General features: G+C 41.1%; 2 protein-coding genes and 1 non-coding gene across 4 annotated transcripts; 1 reads left to right on the top strand and 2 right to left on the bottom strand.

Annotated features, from left to right (window-relative positions):
* Window positions 1-3,303: 3,303 nt before the first annotated feature.
* On the bottom strand, window positions 3,304-3,376 carry trnaf-gaa (transfer RNA phenylalanine (anticodon GAA)). Its single transcript has one exon. It is a non-coding gene; the product is annotated as a tRNA-Phe (tRNA).
* Window positions 3,377-4,672: 1,296 nt separating this feature from the next.
* LOC139368677 (properdin-like) lies at window positions 4,673-8,407 on the bottom strand. 2 transcript variants are annotated; one of them, XM_071107865.1, is made up of 10 exons: window positions 8,097-8,407; window positions 7,752-7,890; window positions 7,490-7,671; window positions 7,220-7,390; window positions 6,910-7,104; window positions 6,591-6,764; window positions 5,649-5,837; window positions 5,363-5,474; window positions 4,999-5,125; window positions 4,673-4,897 (listed from the first exon to the last, which is right to left on the bottom strand). In XM_071107865.1, exons 1-9 carry the CDS (start codon window positions 8,149-8,151, stop codon window positions 4,999-5,001), a joined length of 1,344 nt encoding a protein of 447 aa, XP_070963966.1. In that variant the 5' UTR covers window positions 8,152-8,407; the 3' UTR covers window positions 4,673-4,897. The 2 variants fall into 2 exon arrangements, with proteins under 2 accessions (XP_070963966.1, XP_070963965.1); XM_071107864.1 differs by having other exon boundaries at window positions 5,020-5,125.
* Window positions 8,408-9,751: 1,344 nt separating this feature from the next.
* Window positions 9,752-15,995, top strand: LOC139368679 (NADH dehydrogenase [ubiquinone] 1 beta subcomplex subunit 11, mitochondrial-like). The gene is made up of 3 exons (XM_071107870.1): window positions 9,752-10,030; window positions 10,263-10,393; window positions 15,319-15,995. The coding sequence occupies exons 1-3, from the start codon at window positions 9,845-9,847 to the stop codon at window positions 15,446-15,448; spliced, it is 447 nt and encodes a 148-aa protein (XP_070963971.1). The 5' UTR covers window positions 9,752-9,844; the 3' UTR covers window positions 15,449-15,995.
* The last annotated feature ends 933 nt before the right edge of the window (window positions 15,996-16,928 follow it).

The following is a 16,928-nucleotide window of genomic DNA, read 5'->3' as shown; positions in this document are numbered from 1 at the left end:
GTATTCAAACCCTTTGACTTATTCCAGATTTTGTTGTGTTACATCCTGAATTCAATTTATTTTTTTTCTCACCTATCTTCTCACACTACTATTGCACACAGTGAGTCCATGCTATTTATTATGTGATTTGTTAAGCACATTTTTACTATAACAAAGGGGCTGAATACTGATTGACTCAAGACATTTCAGCTTTTCATTTTTTATTAATTTGTAAACATTTCAAAAAAAGATAATTCCACTTTGATATTAAAGGGTATTGTGTGGGCCAGTGACAAAATAAAATCTACATTTAGTTCATTTTAAATTCAAGCTGTAACAAAAAAAATGTGGAAGAAGTCAAGGGGTGTGAATACTTTCGAAGGCACTGTATCTATCTAGATTAGTCCCATGGAAGAAAGCATCTTATTTTATGATGAAAATGTACACTGAACAAAAATATAAACACAACATGTAAAGTGTTGTTCCCATGTTTCATGAGCTGAAATAAAAGATCCCGGAAATGTTCCATACGCACAAAAGCTTATTTCTCAACTTTTGTAAACTAATTTGTTTACATCCCTGTTAGTGAGCATTTATCCTTTGCTAAGACAATCCATCCACCTGACAGGTGTGGCATATCAAGCACCTTGTGCTGGGGATAATATAAGGCCACTAAAATATGCCATTTTGTCACACAACACAATGCCACAGATGTCTCAAGTTTTGATGGAGCGTGCAATTGGCATGCTGACTTCAGGAATGTCCACCAGAGCGGTTGCGAGAGAGAGGTAATGTTAATTTCTCTATCATAAAACCTCTCCAACGTCATTTTAGAGAATTTGTCAGTATGTCCAACCGGCCTCACAACCACAGACCACGTGTATGGCATTGTGTGGGTGAACGGTTTGATGTCAAATTTGTACTCACCAGATATGTCACCCATAGAGCATGTTTGGGATGCTCTGGATTGATGTGTACGACAGTGTGTTCCAGTTCCAGCTAATATCCAGCAACTTCGCACAGCCATTGAAGAGGAGTGGGACAACATTCCACAGGCCACAATCAACAGCCTGATCAACTCTATGCGAAAAAATATGTGTCGCGCTGCATGAAGCAAATGGTGGTCACACTAGATACTGACTGGTTTTCTGATCCACGCCACTACCTTTTTTTTTTAAGTACAGTGAGGGAAAAAAGTATTTTATCCCCTGCTGATTTTGTACATTGCCCACTGACAAAGAAATGATCCGTCTATATTTTTAATGGTAGGTTTATTTGAACAGTGAGAGACAGAATGACAACAAAAGAAATCCAGAAAAATGCATGTCAAAAATGTTATAAATTGATTTGCATTTTAATGAGGGAAATAAGTATTTGATCCCCTCTCAATCAGAAAGACTTCTGGCCCCCAGGTGTCTTTTATACTTTGTTACCTGTATAAAAGACACCTGTCCACAGAAGCAAGCAATCAATCAATCAGATTCCAAACTCTCCACCATGGCCAAGATCATTGAGCTCTCCAAGGATGTCAGGGACAAGATTGTAGACCTACACAAGGCTGGAATGGGCTCAAGACCATCGCCAAGCAGCTTGGTGAGAAGGTGACAACAGTTGGTGCGCAGTGGTTAATGGCGCTGTACTGCAGCGCCAGCTGTGCCACCAGAGACTCTGGGTTCGCGCCCAGGCTCTGTCGTGACCGGGAGGTCCGTGGGGCGACTCACAACTGGCCTAGCGTTGTCCGGGTTATAGGGAGGGCTTGGCCGGTAGGGATATCCTTGTCTCATCGCGCACCAGCGACTCCTGTGGCGGGTCGGGCGCAGTGCGCGCTAACCAAGGTTGCCAGGTGCACAGTGTTTCCTCCGACACATTGGTGCGGCTGGCTTCTGGGTTGGATGCGCGCTGTGTTAAGAAGCAGTGCGGCTTGGTTTGGTTGTGTATCGGAGGATGCATGACTTTCAACCTTCGTCTCTCCCGAGCCCGTACGGGAGTTGTAGCGACGAGACAATATAGTAGCTATTAAAAAATTGGATACCATGAAAAAGGGGTAAAAAACTTTTAAAAAATACTTATTTGTTTTTTAAATATCGGTTCTGAAATAATATCCTATTGGTGAGCCAACTTGCAAATGCAGAGTTTTTAAAAACTTATTTATAAGGAATTCTTATCACTTTACAAAGATGCCATTCCCTCAGGTATTGATTGCTTTATTATTCAGGAACGTGTCAATACCTGACCCTCAGAGCCTACCTCCCATTAACCCTGTTGACTCATCAGTAGGAAAGATTTGTTTATCTTTTGGTCCATTCAACAACAGAGCAATACGAACCTTGTTTCAGCAGGATGTTGTATCTATACCTAATGTCATGCCTTATTGGAATGGTTTGATTGATGATATCTGTTGGAAAAAAAGTTTGTATGTTGCTTATTTATTAACAAAATTAAGGAAGTTTCCTTTAAAATTGTTCATAAATATTATCCTGCCAACCACTAAATGAAGATGTTTAAGGAAAACATAAACTCAAATTGTACCTTTTGTAATGAAAACCCAGAAACAGTGTTGCATATTTTTTGGCATTGTGTTCATGTAAGGAAACTGTGGCAAGACATCAGTAGATTTAGAATTGAACACATTTATTAAGATTTTACACTATTGTGGAGAGATGTACTACTTGGATTCTTTACCTACAATAGAAAAAGCTGAAACAATTTAATGTAATTAATTTCATTATTCTTTTGGCCAAATCTCATATTCACAAATGTAAATTTACAAACGAAACACCACATTTTATTACCTTATAAAAATAAATTGAACTATGTTTTAAGACAATTAAATACTCTACTAACAAAAAAGCTGTCAGAATTATAAGTGTATGTATGTCCCTTAAGGTCCTTGTGTAATGTGATATTGTACCCCCAAGCCCAATTGTCCTTTGTATACTATTTAAATATACTTGTGTTCCAACATGTACTTCCTGTATGGATTTGCTGTTAATAAAAAAATATAATAATATAAAATAATAAAAATACAACAAATTTAAATAACTAAATATCCCCGGATTGGTCTATTCAGTTTGCTTCCAAGCGTTCCCGTAAATCTCGCGAAGTTGCGTCTCTGGGTTTAGAAACTCTGTGTTTATAACGTCATTGTTCCATCCATATACGGGCCGGGTGTTGTGAATATAAAGTGAGAACAGAACGAGAGAGGCAGCCTTTCTATGTAGCTGGCATCAACGCAGGTAGTGCAAAATAAAGTCAAAACGTACCGGTGTTTTGCAAAGCATTAAAAGGACAGTTCCGCGAGACTGCTACATAGGTAAAATTAACTGCCGAAACCCGGGATCGAACCAGGGACCTTTAGATCTTCAGTCTAACGCTCTCCCAACTGAGCTATTTCGGCCACGATACGAAAGCAGAAAACTGGCATGACTAAATCGACTTTTTGGTATTATACATTACCGTTACATACCCACTGATTCTGGAAGAGTATACGTTATAAGTGCCCCATGAGCTTAGTTCAACTGTCGTACACCATCAGAACCCAGAATAGAAGCTTGTTTTACTTAATTGTTCGTATACAATGTCATTGTAAACAAGCAATGTAAAGCCTCAAAACATGATTTATGTTGATGTCATGGCTCTGGCTTTGAATTTTAAAGTGAATACATTTCTCCAGTCCCATGCATTAGCTTTTTACCAAAACAATTGAAGGGTTTTACCAAAACATTAATCGCTCTGATATTTTTTGAATGGCAGAGTTCCCATTAAACATCGAAAATATGTTTGGTAATGTACCCAGGGGCACAATTTTGGTTTTTAGAAGTGTGGGGTCATAATAAAATAATACAAAATTATAACATATTTTTTAGGGGGTAGATCAGCTTTAATATTGCAGATAGATTGAGTATACCACATCAGTCACCAGCTGCATCAATAAGTGCATTGATGATGTCTTCCCAAAAGTGACCGTAGGTACATACCCCAACCAGAAGCCATGTATTACAGACAACATCTGCACCGGGCTTTAGGGTAGACCAATTGAGACTCACCCACAAAATTTGCATTTCAGAATTTTTGGTGGCATTCCTAATCCAGGATTCAGACACGGCTAGGACATCAGGGTTGGCGGAGTGTGCTAAAGCAGTGAATAAAGCAAACTTAGGAAGAAGGCTTCTGATGTTAACATGCATGAACCCAAAGCTTTTTTGGTTGCAGAAGTCAACAAATGAGAGTGCCTGGGGACACACAGGGCCTAGGTTAACCTCTACATCACCAGAGGAACAGAGGAGGAGTAGAATGAGGGTACGGCTAAAGGCTATAAGAACTGGTCGTCTATTGCTTTGGGAGCAGAGAATAAAAGGAGCTTATTTTCAGTCTCCTGAGGGGGAAAAGGTTTTCTCATGACCTCTTCACGACTGTCTTGGTGTGTTTGGACCATGATAGTTTGTTGGTGATGTGGACACCAAGGAACTTGAAACTCTCAACCCGCTCCATGACAGCCCCATCAATGTTAATGGAGCCTGTTCGGCAGAACTTTTCCTGTGGTCCATTCTCTGCTCCTTTGTCTTGCTCACATTGAGGGAGATGTTGTTGTCCTGGCACCACACAATTTGTTATGAATGAATGAAGTTTTCAATAATCACTACAGTTAATGCAATGCTGCATTTGAAATCAAAAGACTTCATAGACTGTTCACTTCCTTTCAAGGAATTGCTTTAATGTATTTTATTTCTTTAGGAAATTACATTATTATGAAAAGTGTAGTCATAATAAACTAATTTGTGTTACTACTGGTTCATGAAGGCTGCATAGACATATGTGACCAAAAGCAGTGAAATCACATGGCTAGACAATTCAATGTGTCATTTTCTAAGTTGACAATCCTTATCCCCCTCCAGGCTTGTGTTTTGATCAAAATACTCTGAAAAAAGTCAGACATTTAGAGATTGCATTAGAGCTGACCAAAGTCCATTTAAAATTGATATTGCAACTGTGAAATCAATGTTAATGATAAGGTATTACCTATGTGTTACATAGAGGAACCTTTATACAAGCCAGAGTCTCTTTTGTGTCCTTCAACAGTGTGCAGTTCACTTTTGGCTCCCCTTCAAAATATGCTTTAGCCTTAATAGGATACCCTATTGCCTCCCTGGCATGGAAACAAATAGCAAATAAAGAGTTAGATTCACCCAATTTACACCTGACACACCAAACAATAGCAGAGTGCACAGATTTCACACCGCACCAGATAATATTGAATGTGCCACTGAACCCAAGCAATGCCTAAATCATGTTTAGCCTACTTATTGAGAGGCATAAGAGTAGATACACACAAATTACTTGGTTAATCAGTGTGTAATAACAGTATACTATACAGTCTCCTTACGGGTATTCTGAGAGATTAGGTATGCACTTGCGTTCTCTGGTCCTTTTGACTCCTTCTCCACAGGGGGGCTCACAATGACTCCACTCACTCCATTCACTCAACTTACTATCAACTAAACACAAGCGAAGCATTATGTGAGGAACATAACTTCTTAGCCTACTGGTCATGAAATCTGATTTGTATTCAACTATCACTGAAAAACAATGCAACACTTGGATTGAATTAAAGTTGAAAGAGGCATTAAAACAAACACAGCTCAATCAATGGAGAAAAAAAATGAACTCACAGTAGCAAGATTTAATGTCAAAGCAGGGCCTGTAGTCTGTGATCTTTCCTTCACACGTCAACCCACCAAAACCTGTGTGTTCACACCATCTTTGGCGTCTTTGCTGTCCACCAATTTTTCGACACTTAATGTTTCCTCTATTAGATTTACATTCTTCCCATGTCCCCCACTGCGACCACTGACCATCCACTGTGGAACAAAAAAATAACTATTATCCCCATGGGAAGTCTTTCAGTTGTTAGGAGGGCTTGAAGGATACAATGGTTTCACTACTGAACACCATATACAGTGTTACGAAACCAACTAGCTAGCCTACAGATGTTGATACACTCGCTATGTCTAGGGGACCTAGGACTAGCTAAATGGTCTGTAACCTGATTTAATCTGTGCATTTATGTGAAAAGTAAAAGTATGCGGATAGCATGTGCCCCCAGGGGACAGCAACCTTAACTCGGTCCAGGGCCGAGGGGTCTTGAACCCCAGGTTGGCCAGCCAAGGGGATTATCATTTGTTCAGTTTATGGTGACGAAAATAATTATATACAAAAAGAAAAGAACAAAAAAACTAAACTAAAAAGGTAACGCAAAACAAACACTGGCAGGCCGTACCTGTGTGCTTATCAAGGCCTCGCACAATACTTGGACCCCGTTACCGCTGCCACCTAGAGATGTGGTGTGGAAGGGTTCTGTCTATCTTTTGCTAACACTAAACTACACCCCATATCATAACAACAGTAATAGTATTACTGTTAAAGTATATAATATTATAATTACAGTTACTAAAATAAACATCTGATCTCAGTTGTGTGAAAGCTATAATCCTCTCAAGAGAGGCTAAGTTTGATCAAATGACTCATTCACTAAAAACAACATTTGCTCAGAGGTTAATAACTGATGAAATGGGCAGAGGGAATGGGTTATTCTCTGGCTGTCAGTATTTTACCTGGGCAATGGTTTTTGGTATTGCAGATTTGTGTGCCTTTATTAGATCCAGAGCAGGGCAGACCTCCATGTTTAGTGGCTGGGTTGTCACACTGTCTGAGCATTTCATTAACCCCCACCCCACAGGTAACGGAGCAGGAGCTGGGGGGGCCCCACGGTCCCCAGTTACCATTCACTGTTGAGGATAAAGGGGGAGGTTTGTTTTACATACACTATGAGTACATGTTATTGCTACATTCTGTGTATGAATACAAGCAATATCTTTAGGATATCAGTCAGAACCTCAGAGGAAAATTTGATTGCTTTGCCATGTCATTTACCAGGACATGAAGGAAGCTCATCACAGGTCCTAGTTTCGCTCCCTAACCCAGGGCATTCATCACCAGGGGGCACTGAGGATGGTGGTGGATTGGAGCATGATCTGCAGCGCCGCTGTGTAGGTCTGGGTAAATCCTCCCTTGCACAAGTGCCTGAGCATGGCTGCCAACTCTCCCAGTTTGACCAACCACCATGGGCTACAGTCGAAATAGGAGGTGAGTGGTGAAAACATGTCAAACTTGTATCATTTATGGAGATGGTTATTGCATTACGTGAAGGAATAGATTGTGTCTAAATCATGATGGTCTTTACTTGGACAGACGCGATCAACCACGCAGTGTTCCTCCTCTTCACTTGGACCTTCGCAGCTGCTTCCACATCTAGGTGGTGGTTCGGTGCATGTCCTCATTCTCTTTCTCATGCCCTTCTCACAAGTTGCTGAACAGGGCTGCCACTCACCCCACTTGCTCCATTGTCCATGTTCTGAACAATTTTCAGCAAGATCATCAAAAGAGGCACAAAATACCTTGACTTCAGATATTATTGAATTTACGTTCCCTGACTGTTAGAAAGGGTCTGTACCTGGACAACAGTCTGGCTCAATGCAGACTTTGGTCTCTAACGTTAGTTTCTGAAGCTCTTCAAGGCTACTCGTCAGAGGACATTTTCCCTGTCCCTGGCATTCTCGTCGTCTCTGCGAAACTCCCTCCTTACAGGGGACAGAGCAGCGGCCCCAAGTAGTCCATTCAGACCACGAAGCTGGGCTACAGGTGACATAAAACCCACCATATCACATCCTGCACTGGGACATTGTCGTCCAAATCTGAAACCAATTGAGACTCACCCACAAAACTTGCATTTTCCATCTGCTCCAATGTAGCCATAGTGAGGGTTAAGACAACAGTCTTCAATTGTCACCTCTCCCAGGAGATCGCCACAATCCCCATTATCAAACCTGCTGTAACATTTCACCTCCTGTGATACTGGAAACATATAGATTGAAGCAGTGACTAGAACAATCATTTTTCTAGCATTTTACCATATTATTAAAAAGTAACGTGATGTGTCTAGCATAATAGTGAAGTGTTGTATTCACAACTCAATATACTAAATATCACATTTAGTTTACTGATGTTATGAGGTTGAAAATAAATATTTATTTTTAAACAACAATAATAAAGTCACTGACCTGATTCTCTGAAGGTGATCAGCAAAACCAATGAAGTCCACAACACCTGGACCATTTCTCTGTCGGTCTATGCCTAGTATTTCTTACTCTAGCTCTCTGTCCACTCTCACCTAGCAGGCTTCTCCAGAGATACTGTATATAATGACGAGATGGTATTGTCTCTGCCCTAACAATGGGAGTCGTCCCAAAGGCGAGGAAGGCAGGTGATCTGCTCTGCATATCAGTCTCTCTATGATTGGTCTACTTATTGCTGTATTCTCACAGGAGTGTGCCCTCTCACTTCACCTCTTCCCTCTGGTTTATGTTTCACTTTATTGGAATTTGGAAACAAATAGGAAAGGCATGCATCCCATTCCCGTAAGGTTAATAAACTCATACCTCCCCCTGACCATCATGACCTTTTTGCAGCATTGTTACGCAATTGTTGCACAAAATGCCAGATGCACTAGCTAGCTATGTTTAAGGATCCACCCAAATCTAACTGCCTGTAGCTCAGGACATGCATATTCTTGATACCATTTGAAAGGAAACCCTTTGAAGTTTGTGGAAATGTGAAATGAATGTAGGAGAATATAAGACATTAGATCTGGTAAAAGATAATACAAAGAAATAAACATGCATTTTTTTTTTGTACAATCATCTTTGAAATGCAAGAGAAAGGCCATAATGTATTATTCCAGACCAGGCACAATTTAAATTTTGGCCACTAGATGACAGCAGTGCATGTGCAACATTTTAGACTGATCCAATGAACCATTGCATTTCTGTTCAAAATGTATCAAGACTGCCCAAATGTGCCTAATTGGTTTATTAATAACTTTTCAAGTTTAAAACTGTGCACTCTCAAACAATAGCATGGTATTCTTTCACTTTCATAGCTACTGTAAATTGGACAGTGCAGTTAGATTAACAATAATTTAAGCTTTCTGCCAATATCAGATATGTCTATGTCCCGGGAAATTTTCTTATTACTTACAACCTCATGCTAATCGCATTAGCCTACGTTAGCTCAACCGTCCCACGGGGACCCACCGATCCTGTAGAGGTTTTAAACATAGAAGACTTACAGACTTTAGGCAATATAAAAGACGAAAGTGAAATAAAAAATATGTAATCAAATAGTATAAAAGCGACAGGCAGTGTATTAGAGATACAGTTTAAGATCTTGGATGCCTGATTACCATACATTTTGAAGACAGTCATTCTAATCACTGTATGAATGAAGCAATTTGGAAATAAATGAAGCAATTTTGGCAATTTGCCCAATAATAGTGGATAACGTTTGACTTTTAAAAAAATAATTGTAATTTAGCAGACGCTCTTATCCAGAGCGATTTACAGATCATCTAAAAGGTTGCTAGTAGAGAAAACCACAAATCATAGTCATATTAAGTTAAACTTCTCAAAGTATCTATCAGCAAAGTCAGTGCTAGTAAGAAAAGAAAAGTGCGGGTGTTAGTGCTAGAAAGGCAAGGGTGCTCGTTTTTCCCGTATTTTTTTAATTCGTTGAAATCTTGAATTCAATATTTGCTCAACAAACATTGCACCTCATAAGAAATATATATTTCGCAACTATTTCCAGTAGGCTGTGCTCGTGGTAGGTGACATCCACTGACAAGCAGACACATCCCGCCCAGTAGGCGGCGATCAGTAACCTCTTTTGAAATGATCTGCTTCTGTTCCACAAGCTGAAGAAAAGGGCAAAAAATTCCGGTGCCGGGTCGACACGACAGTGTTGCCCTGTCAAAATGCTCGCCCGGTTGTCACGGTTTAGGCCTGCCTTGGCCCGTTTTCGCACAAATCCGGCGTTTGGGGCTCGGTTCGTATCGCAATCTCCACCCTCGGGTGCTGCTGGTTCGGCCACTGTATCGGATTTGCAGCCCTCACGTGCCACGGAAAGTCATGGACACGCAGAGGTCAGCGCGTTCGAGAAGGTGAGTTGGTTCTGAATCTAAACGGAAATACCCTACTCTTGCTAGCCAGCTCATATCTGGTATTATTGACAATATTACACATTCAATGTAGTTCGACTTAACGATACACATTCCTTCAGTCAAACATAGTGCCTAAATACTTTACTAACTGCACTCAGGTGTAGTAAATACTAGCTAGCAAACAATCCAGTGTAGCATGAAAGCATAATAACAATATCTCAAATCTCTACAGAATCGAGATTATCATGGGTTCTCTCAGGATCCTGTCGTTGACGAGTGGAACATGAGGATGGCCTTCTTCTTTGGTATCTCCATGGCTATTGTGGTTGGGGGTACCTTCATCCACTATTTACCAGACCATGGGTATGTTTAAGCACACTGCACATCCCTCTTTGTTACTTTGTGGCTTGATCTTCATCACTTACACAATGATGCAAGTAGGTGCACAATGAGTAAGTGACAACTGAAAAGCCGAGCTACAGTAAAAATATAACACTGCTAGGAGGACCCCACAAAAAACGAGCTAGATGAATGCAACCAAACTACACTGATGAATGTTTTATAACAGATATTTTCGGTTAAAGGGACATTCCAAAATTGCTCTACTTCATATTCATCATCAAAACCACCACCACATAAACATGTGAATATTGCACGTTTCTATGTTTTGTAGTAAAAAAAAAAAAAACATAGGGGAAGATAAGTCTAGGGACTTTTAAGTGTCCGCTTCATATTCATCATCTCCAGCACAACCTCAACATATGTGAAAACTGCACATTTCTATGTTTTGTAGTAACATCATCAACCAATTAGTATGCAATGCACACGGGGCGGCAGGGTAGCCTAATGGTTAGAGCGTTGGACTAGTAACCGGAAGGTTGCAAGTTCGAATCCCCGAGCTGACAAGTTACATATTTATTTATTTATTTATTTATTTTACCTTTATTTAACCAGGTAGGCAAGTTGAGAACAAGTTCTCATTTACAATTGCGACCTGGCCAAGATAAAGCAAAGCAGTTCGACAGATACAACGACACAGAGTTACACATGGAGTAAAACAAACATACAGTCAATAATACAGTATAAACAAGTCTATATACAATGTGAGCAAATGAGGTGAGAAGGGAGGTAAAGGCAAAAAAGGCCATGGTGGCAAGGTAAATACAATATAACAAGTAAAACACTGGAATGGTAGTTTTGCAATGGAAGAATGTGCAAAGTAGAAATAAAAATAATGGGGTGCAAAGGAGCAAAATAAATAAATAAATGAAATACAGTTGGGAAAGAGGTAGTTGTTTGGGCTAAATTATAGGTGGGCTATGTACAGGTGCAGTAATCTGTGAGCTGCTCTGACAGTTGGTGCTTAAAGCTAATGAGGGAGATAAGTGTTTCCAGTTTCAGAGATTTTTGTAGTTCGTTCCAGTCATTGGCAGCAGAGAACTGTAAAGAGAGGCGGCCAAAGAAAGAATTGGTTTTGGGGGTGACTAGAGAGATATACCTGCCGGAGCGTGTGCTACAGGTGGGAGATGCTATGGTGACCAGCGAGCTGAGATAAGGGGGGACTTTACCTAGCAGGGTCTTGTAGATGACATGGAGCCAGTGGGTTTGGCGACGAGTATGAAGCGAGGGCCAGCCAACGAGAGCGTACAGGTCGCAATGGTGGGTAGTATATGGGGCTTTGGTGACAAAACGGATTGCACTGTGATAGACTGCATCCAATTTGTTGAGTAGGGTATTGGAGGCTATTTTGTAAATGACATCGCCAAAGTCGAGGATTGGTAGGATGGTCAGTTTTACAAGGGTATGTTTGGCAGCATGAGTGAAGGATGCTTTGTTGCGAAATAGGAAGCCAATTCTAGATTTAACTTTGGATTGGAGATGTTTGATATGGGTCTGGAAGGAGAGTTTACAGTCTAACCAGACACCTAAGTATTTGTAGTTGTCCACGTATTCTAAGTCAGAGCCGTCCAGAGTAGTGATGTTGGACAGGCGGGTAGGTGCAGGTAGCGATCGGTTGAAGAGCATGCATTTAGTTTTACTTGTATTTAAGAGCAATTGGAGGCCACGGAAGGAGAGTTGTATGGCATTGAAGCTTGCCTGGATGGTTGTTAACACAGTGTCCAAAGAAGGGCCGGAAGTATACAGAATGGTGTCGTCTGCGTAGAGGTGGATCAGAGACTCACCAGCAGCAAGAGCGACCTCTTTGATGTATACAGAGAAGAGAGTCGGTCCAAGAATTGAACCCTGTGGCACCCCCATAGAGACTGCCAGAGGTCCGGACAGCAGACCCTCCGATTTGACACACTGAACTCTATCAGAGAAGTATTTGGTGAACCAGGCGAGGCAATCATTTGAGAAACCAAGGCTGTTGAGTCTGCCGATGAGGATGTGGTGATTGACAGAGTCGAAAGCCTTGACCAGATCAATGAATACGGCTGCACAGTAATGTTTCTTATCGATGGCGGTTAAGATATCGTTTAGGACCTTGAGCGTGGCTGAGGTGCACCCATGACCAGCTCTGAAACCAGATTGCATAGCAGAGAAGGTATGGTGAGATTCGAAATGGTCGGTAATCTGTTTGTTGACTTGGCTTTCGAAGACCTTAGAAAGGCATGGTAGGATAGATATAGGTCTGTAGCAGTTTGGGTCAAGAGTGTCCCCCCCTTTGAAGAGGGGGATGACCGCAGCTGCTTTCCAATCTTTGGGAATCTCAGACGACACGAAAGAGAGATTGAACAGGCTAGTAATAGGGGTGGCAACAATTTTGGCAGATAATTTTAGAAAGAAAGGGTCCAGATTGTCTAGCCCGGCTGATTTGTAGGGGTCCAGATTTTGCAGCTCTTTCAGAACATCAGCTGAATGGATTTGGGAGAAGGAGAAATGGGGAAGGCTTGGGCGAGTTGCTGTTGGGGGTGCAGTGCTATTGACAGGGGTAGGAGTAGCCAGGTGGAAAGCATGGCCAGCCGTAGAAAAATGCTTATTGAAATTCTCAATTATGGTGGATTTATCAGTGGTGACAGTGTTTCCTATCTTCAGTGCAGTGGGCAGCTGGGAGGAGGTGTTCTTATTCTCCATGGACTTTACAGTGTCCCAGAACTTTTTTGAGTTAGTGTTGCAAGACACATATCTGTCGTTCTGCCCCTGAACAGGCAGTTAACCTACTGTTCCTAGGCCGTCATTGAAAATAATATTTTTTTCTTAACTGACTTGCCTAGTAAAATAAAGGTAAAAATAAAATAAAACACTGATGTTACTACAAAACATAGAAATTTGCAGTTTTCACATATAGTTGAAGTCGGAAGTTTACATACACTAATGTTGGAGTCATTAAAACTCGTTTTTTCAACCACTCCACAAATGTCTTGGTAACAAACTATAGTTTTGGAAAGTCGGTTAGAACATCTACTTTGTGCATGGCCAAAGTCATTTTTCCAACAATTGTTTACAGATTATTTCACTATCACAATTCCAGTGGGTCAGAAGTTTACATACACTATGTTGACTGTGCCTTTTAAACAGCTTGGAAAATTCTAGAAAGTGATGTCATGGCTTTAGAAGCTTCTGATAGGCTAATTGACATCATGAGTCAATTGGCAGTTTACCTGTGGATGTATTTCAAGGCCTACCTTCAAACTCAGTGCCTTGACATCATGGGAAAATGAAAAGAAATCAGCCAAGACCTTAAAAAAAAATTGTAGACCTCCACATGTCTGGTTCATCCTTGGGAGCAATTTCCAAACGCCTGAAGGTACCACGCTCATCTGTACAAACAATAGTACGCAAGTATAAACACCATGGGACCACGCAGCCGTCATACCACTAAGGTTACACGTTCTGTCTCCTCGAGATGAACGTACTTTGGTGCGAAAAGTGCAAATCAATCCCAGAACAACAGCAAAGGACCTTGTGACGAGGCTGGAGGAAACGGGTACAAAAGTATCTATATCCACAGTAAAATTAGTCTTATATCGACATAACCTGAAAGGACGCTCAGCATGGAAGAAGACACTGCTCCAAAACCGCCATTAAAAAAGCCAGACTACGGAATACTTACAAGATAGCTTTGACACATGCTGTTTGGGCGAAATGGGCCGATCTAGGCAATGCCTGAACAAAAATACAATTTTATTGGGCAAATTGTACAACAATTTCATAGGTTTTACTGAGTTACAGTTCATGTAAGGAAATCAGTTAATTGAAATGAATTAGGCCCTAATCTATGCACTTCACATAACTGGGAATAAAGATATGCATTTGTTGGTCACAGATACGTAAATAAAACATTTTTTAAAAGGAACCAGTTGGAGAGAACCATGCAGCACGACATCTCCTTCGCATAGAGTTGATCAGGTTGTTGATTGTGGCCTGTGGAATGTTGTCCCACTCCTCTTTAATGTCTGTGTGAAGTTGCTAGATATTGGTGGGAACTGGAACACACCGTACACCGATCCAGAGCTTCCCGAACATGCTCAATGGGTGACATGTCTGGTGAGTATGCAGGCCATGGAAGAACTGGAACATTTTGCACATCCAGGAATTGTGTGCAGATCTTAGACATGGGTCCGTGCATTATCATGCTGAAACATGAGGTGATTGTGGCGGATGAATAGCATGACAATGGGCCAGGATCTCGTCACGGTATCTCTGTGGATTCAAATTGCCATCGATAAAATGCAATTGTGTTCGTTGTCTGTAGCTTATGCCTAAACATACCATAACCCCACTGCCACCATGGGGCACTCTTTACAATGTTGACATCAGCAAACCACTCACCCACACAATGCCATATATACGGTCAGCCATCTCTACCCGGTACAGTTGAAACTGGGATTCATCCATGAAGAGCACACTTCTCCACTGTGCCAGTGGCCATTGAAGGTGAGCATTTGCCCACTCTGTTACGACTCTGAACTGCCGTCGGGTCAAGACCCTGGTGAGGACGACGAGCACACAGATGGGCTTCCCTGAGACGGTTTCTAACAGTTTGTGCAGAAATTTGGTTGTGCAAACAGATTCATCAGCTGTCCAGGTGGCTGGTCTCAGACAATCTCACAGGTGAAGAAGCCAAATGTGGAGGTCCTGGGCTCAGCACTGTCTACTTTTTCCTTTTTTCAAATTGATGGCATCTTGGAGCTAAAATGGGGATCATGTATACTGTGCTAATGGGATTCATTTTTTTTTTGTTAAATGGAGAGCAATGTGCACTACGGCAAACAACTATGTACTATATTGAATTGATCATCAAACACTATTTGATAAATCTTTTTGGCCTGTCTTTTTCTCACCAGTATGAGGCAGTGGGCCAGGAGGGAAGCAGAAAGGTTGATCACACAGAGGGAGGCTGCAGGTCTTCTTCTTATGGAGGAGAACTACTATGACCCAAGCAAGATTGTGCTACCAGGAGCCGGAGAGGAGTAGGATGTACTATAAGAAGCTGTTCACTGAATGTTTATTTCTAACTTTTTTCTTGTCAGTAAAATGTAATAAATGTCTTCCACACCATTGATCATTATTTTGTAGTCAAACTGAATAGCCCATGTAGCAACTGACTATTGATGACAATGAAATAGTATGATAGTCAAATTACTGCAGTAATTGCTCTGCGAGCCCCTTGTACCTGCCCTGGGCTATATCTCCAATGGATGACACCACAGCAGTGAAAGTGTAACATCATCATGCACCACCTGCAAAGAATATTACAGTAGGAGACACCATCTCCAGGAAGTCTGGAATACATTGACAACACAATGATGGCATGGGTGCACAGTAGTCATCAGCAATGTGCTGGTTATTGACAAATTTTAATTTGGTCTAATGACCATTTTGAAAGAAAAAGACATGGCTTTAAGTACCTACTGGTAACTAAGCAAGATAATGCACGTAACTGATGAATCAAAGCCTCACTGACAGCTGTTGTGCAGTATGTCCACGCTGAAGCATTCTGTATTAAACCTGATTGTCAGTCTTCAAGGATGCTCAAATTTGTCCACAGCACCTTATCACAACACATTCAAGAATAGGCTTCAGTTAAGCTCTATTATGAAACTACCTAAAACGTCAAAGTTCCACCCCTGATTCTCAAATAGGGGACAGGGACCAAATCTAGTCCACAACATATTTTCATGTTGCTGGTTTAACATTTAGTAGATTAAGAGATAGCCATTACAATTTGTAAAGCTTGTGTTACAAAAACGATTTAAATATGTGCACGCATGACTAAGTCGCTTTGGATAAAAGCGTCTCATGAAAGATGTTCGTTATATGACTCAGCGCAAGAGTTCTCTACCCCTGTTAGGGAGATGTTATGATGTTCAGGTGTTGCATTGTATCAACCAATGTTTGTGTTCCATGTCATCGACTGTGCAGTCGTACGCATCAGATCGCTATTGTCATGTTCCCCTGTTCGAACATTGCTGATGCATGCCAGATCTTACAATGATGCCTGGTTAGGTGTTTAACTTATCAACTAACCACATATGTTATAGCAATCTGGTGCACGACGGTACAGTCGATGACGTGACACGCAACCATTGGTTGATGCATGCAACGTCTGAGCAGGGGAACACGACCATGATGTGGTTAGCTGATTTGTTCAATACCTATCCAGGCGTTCTAAGATCTGGCATGCGTGTGCAATGTTGAAGGCTTTTCAATTAGCATGAGAAACATCTCTATCCCTATTTCAACCATAATATTCCCATTGACCTTCATGATGCTGTCTCTACAGAGCATAAGCAAGCAATAACGTTTATACTACAATCACTTAACGTCACAACGCCTATTATTGATTTACTGCTGTATACAATTTTGCTTTGACCCCAAAATATCCTTACTTATTGTTGAAACCATATGGTTGGGGTAAAAATATCCACTCTTCACTTCCGTTTTTTCCATTCAC

The sequence above is a fragment of the Oncorhynchus clarkii genome, chromosome 16 (genome assembly GCF_045791955.1).
Source record: "Oncorhynchus clarkii lewisi isolate Uvic-CL-2024 chromosome 16, UVic_Ocla_1.0, whole genome shotgun sequence".
Classification (NCBI taxonomy): Eukaryota; Metazoa; Chordata; class Actinopteri; order Salmoniformes; family Salmonidae; genus Oncorhynchus; species Oncorhynchus clarkii.
Note: the sequence above shows the minus strand (reverse complement) of the source record. Positions and strands in the feature narration are given on the sequence as shown.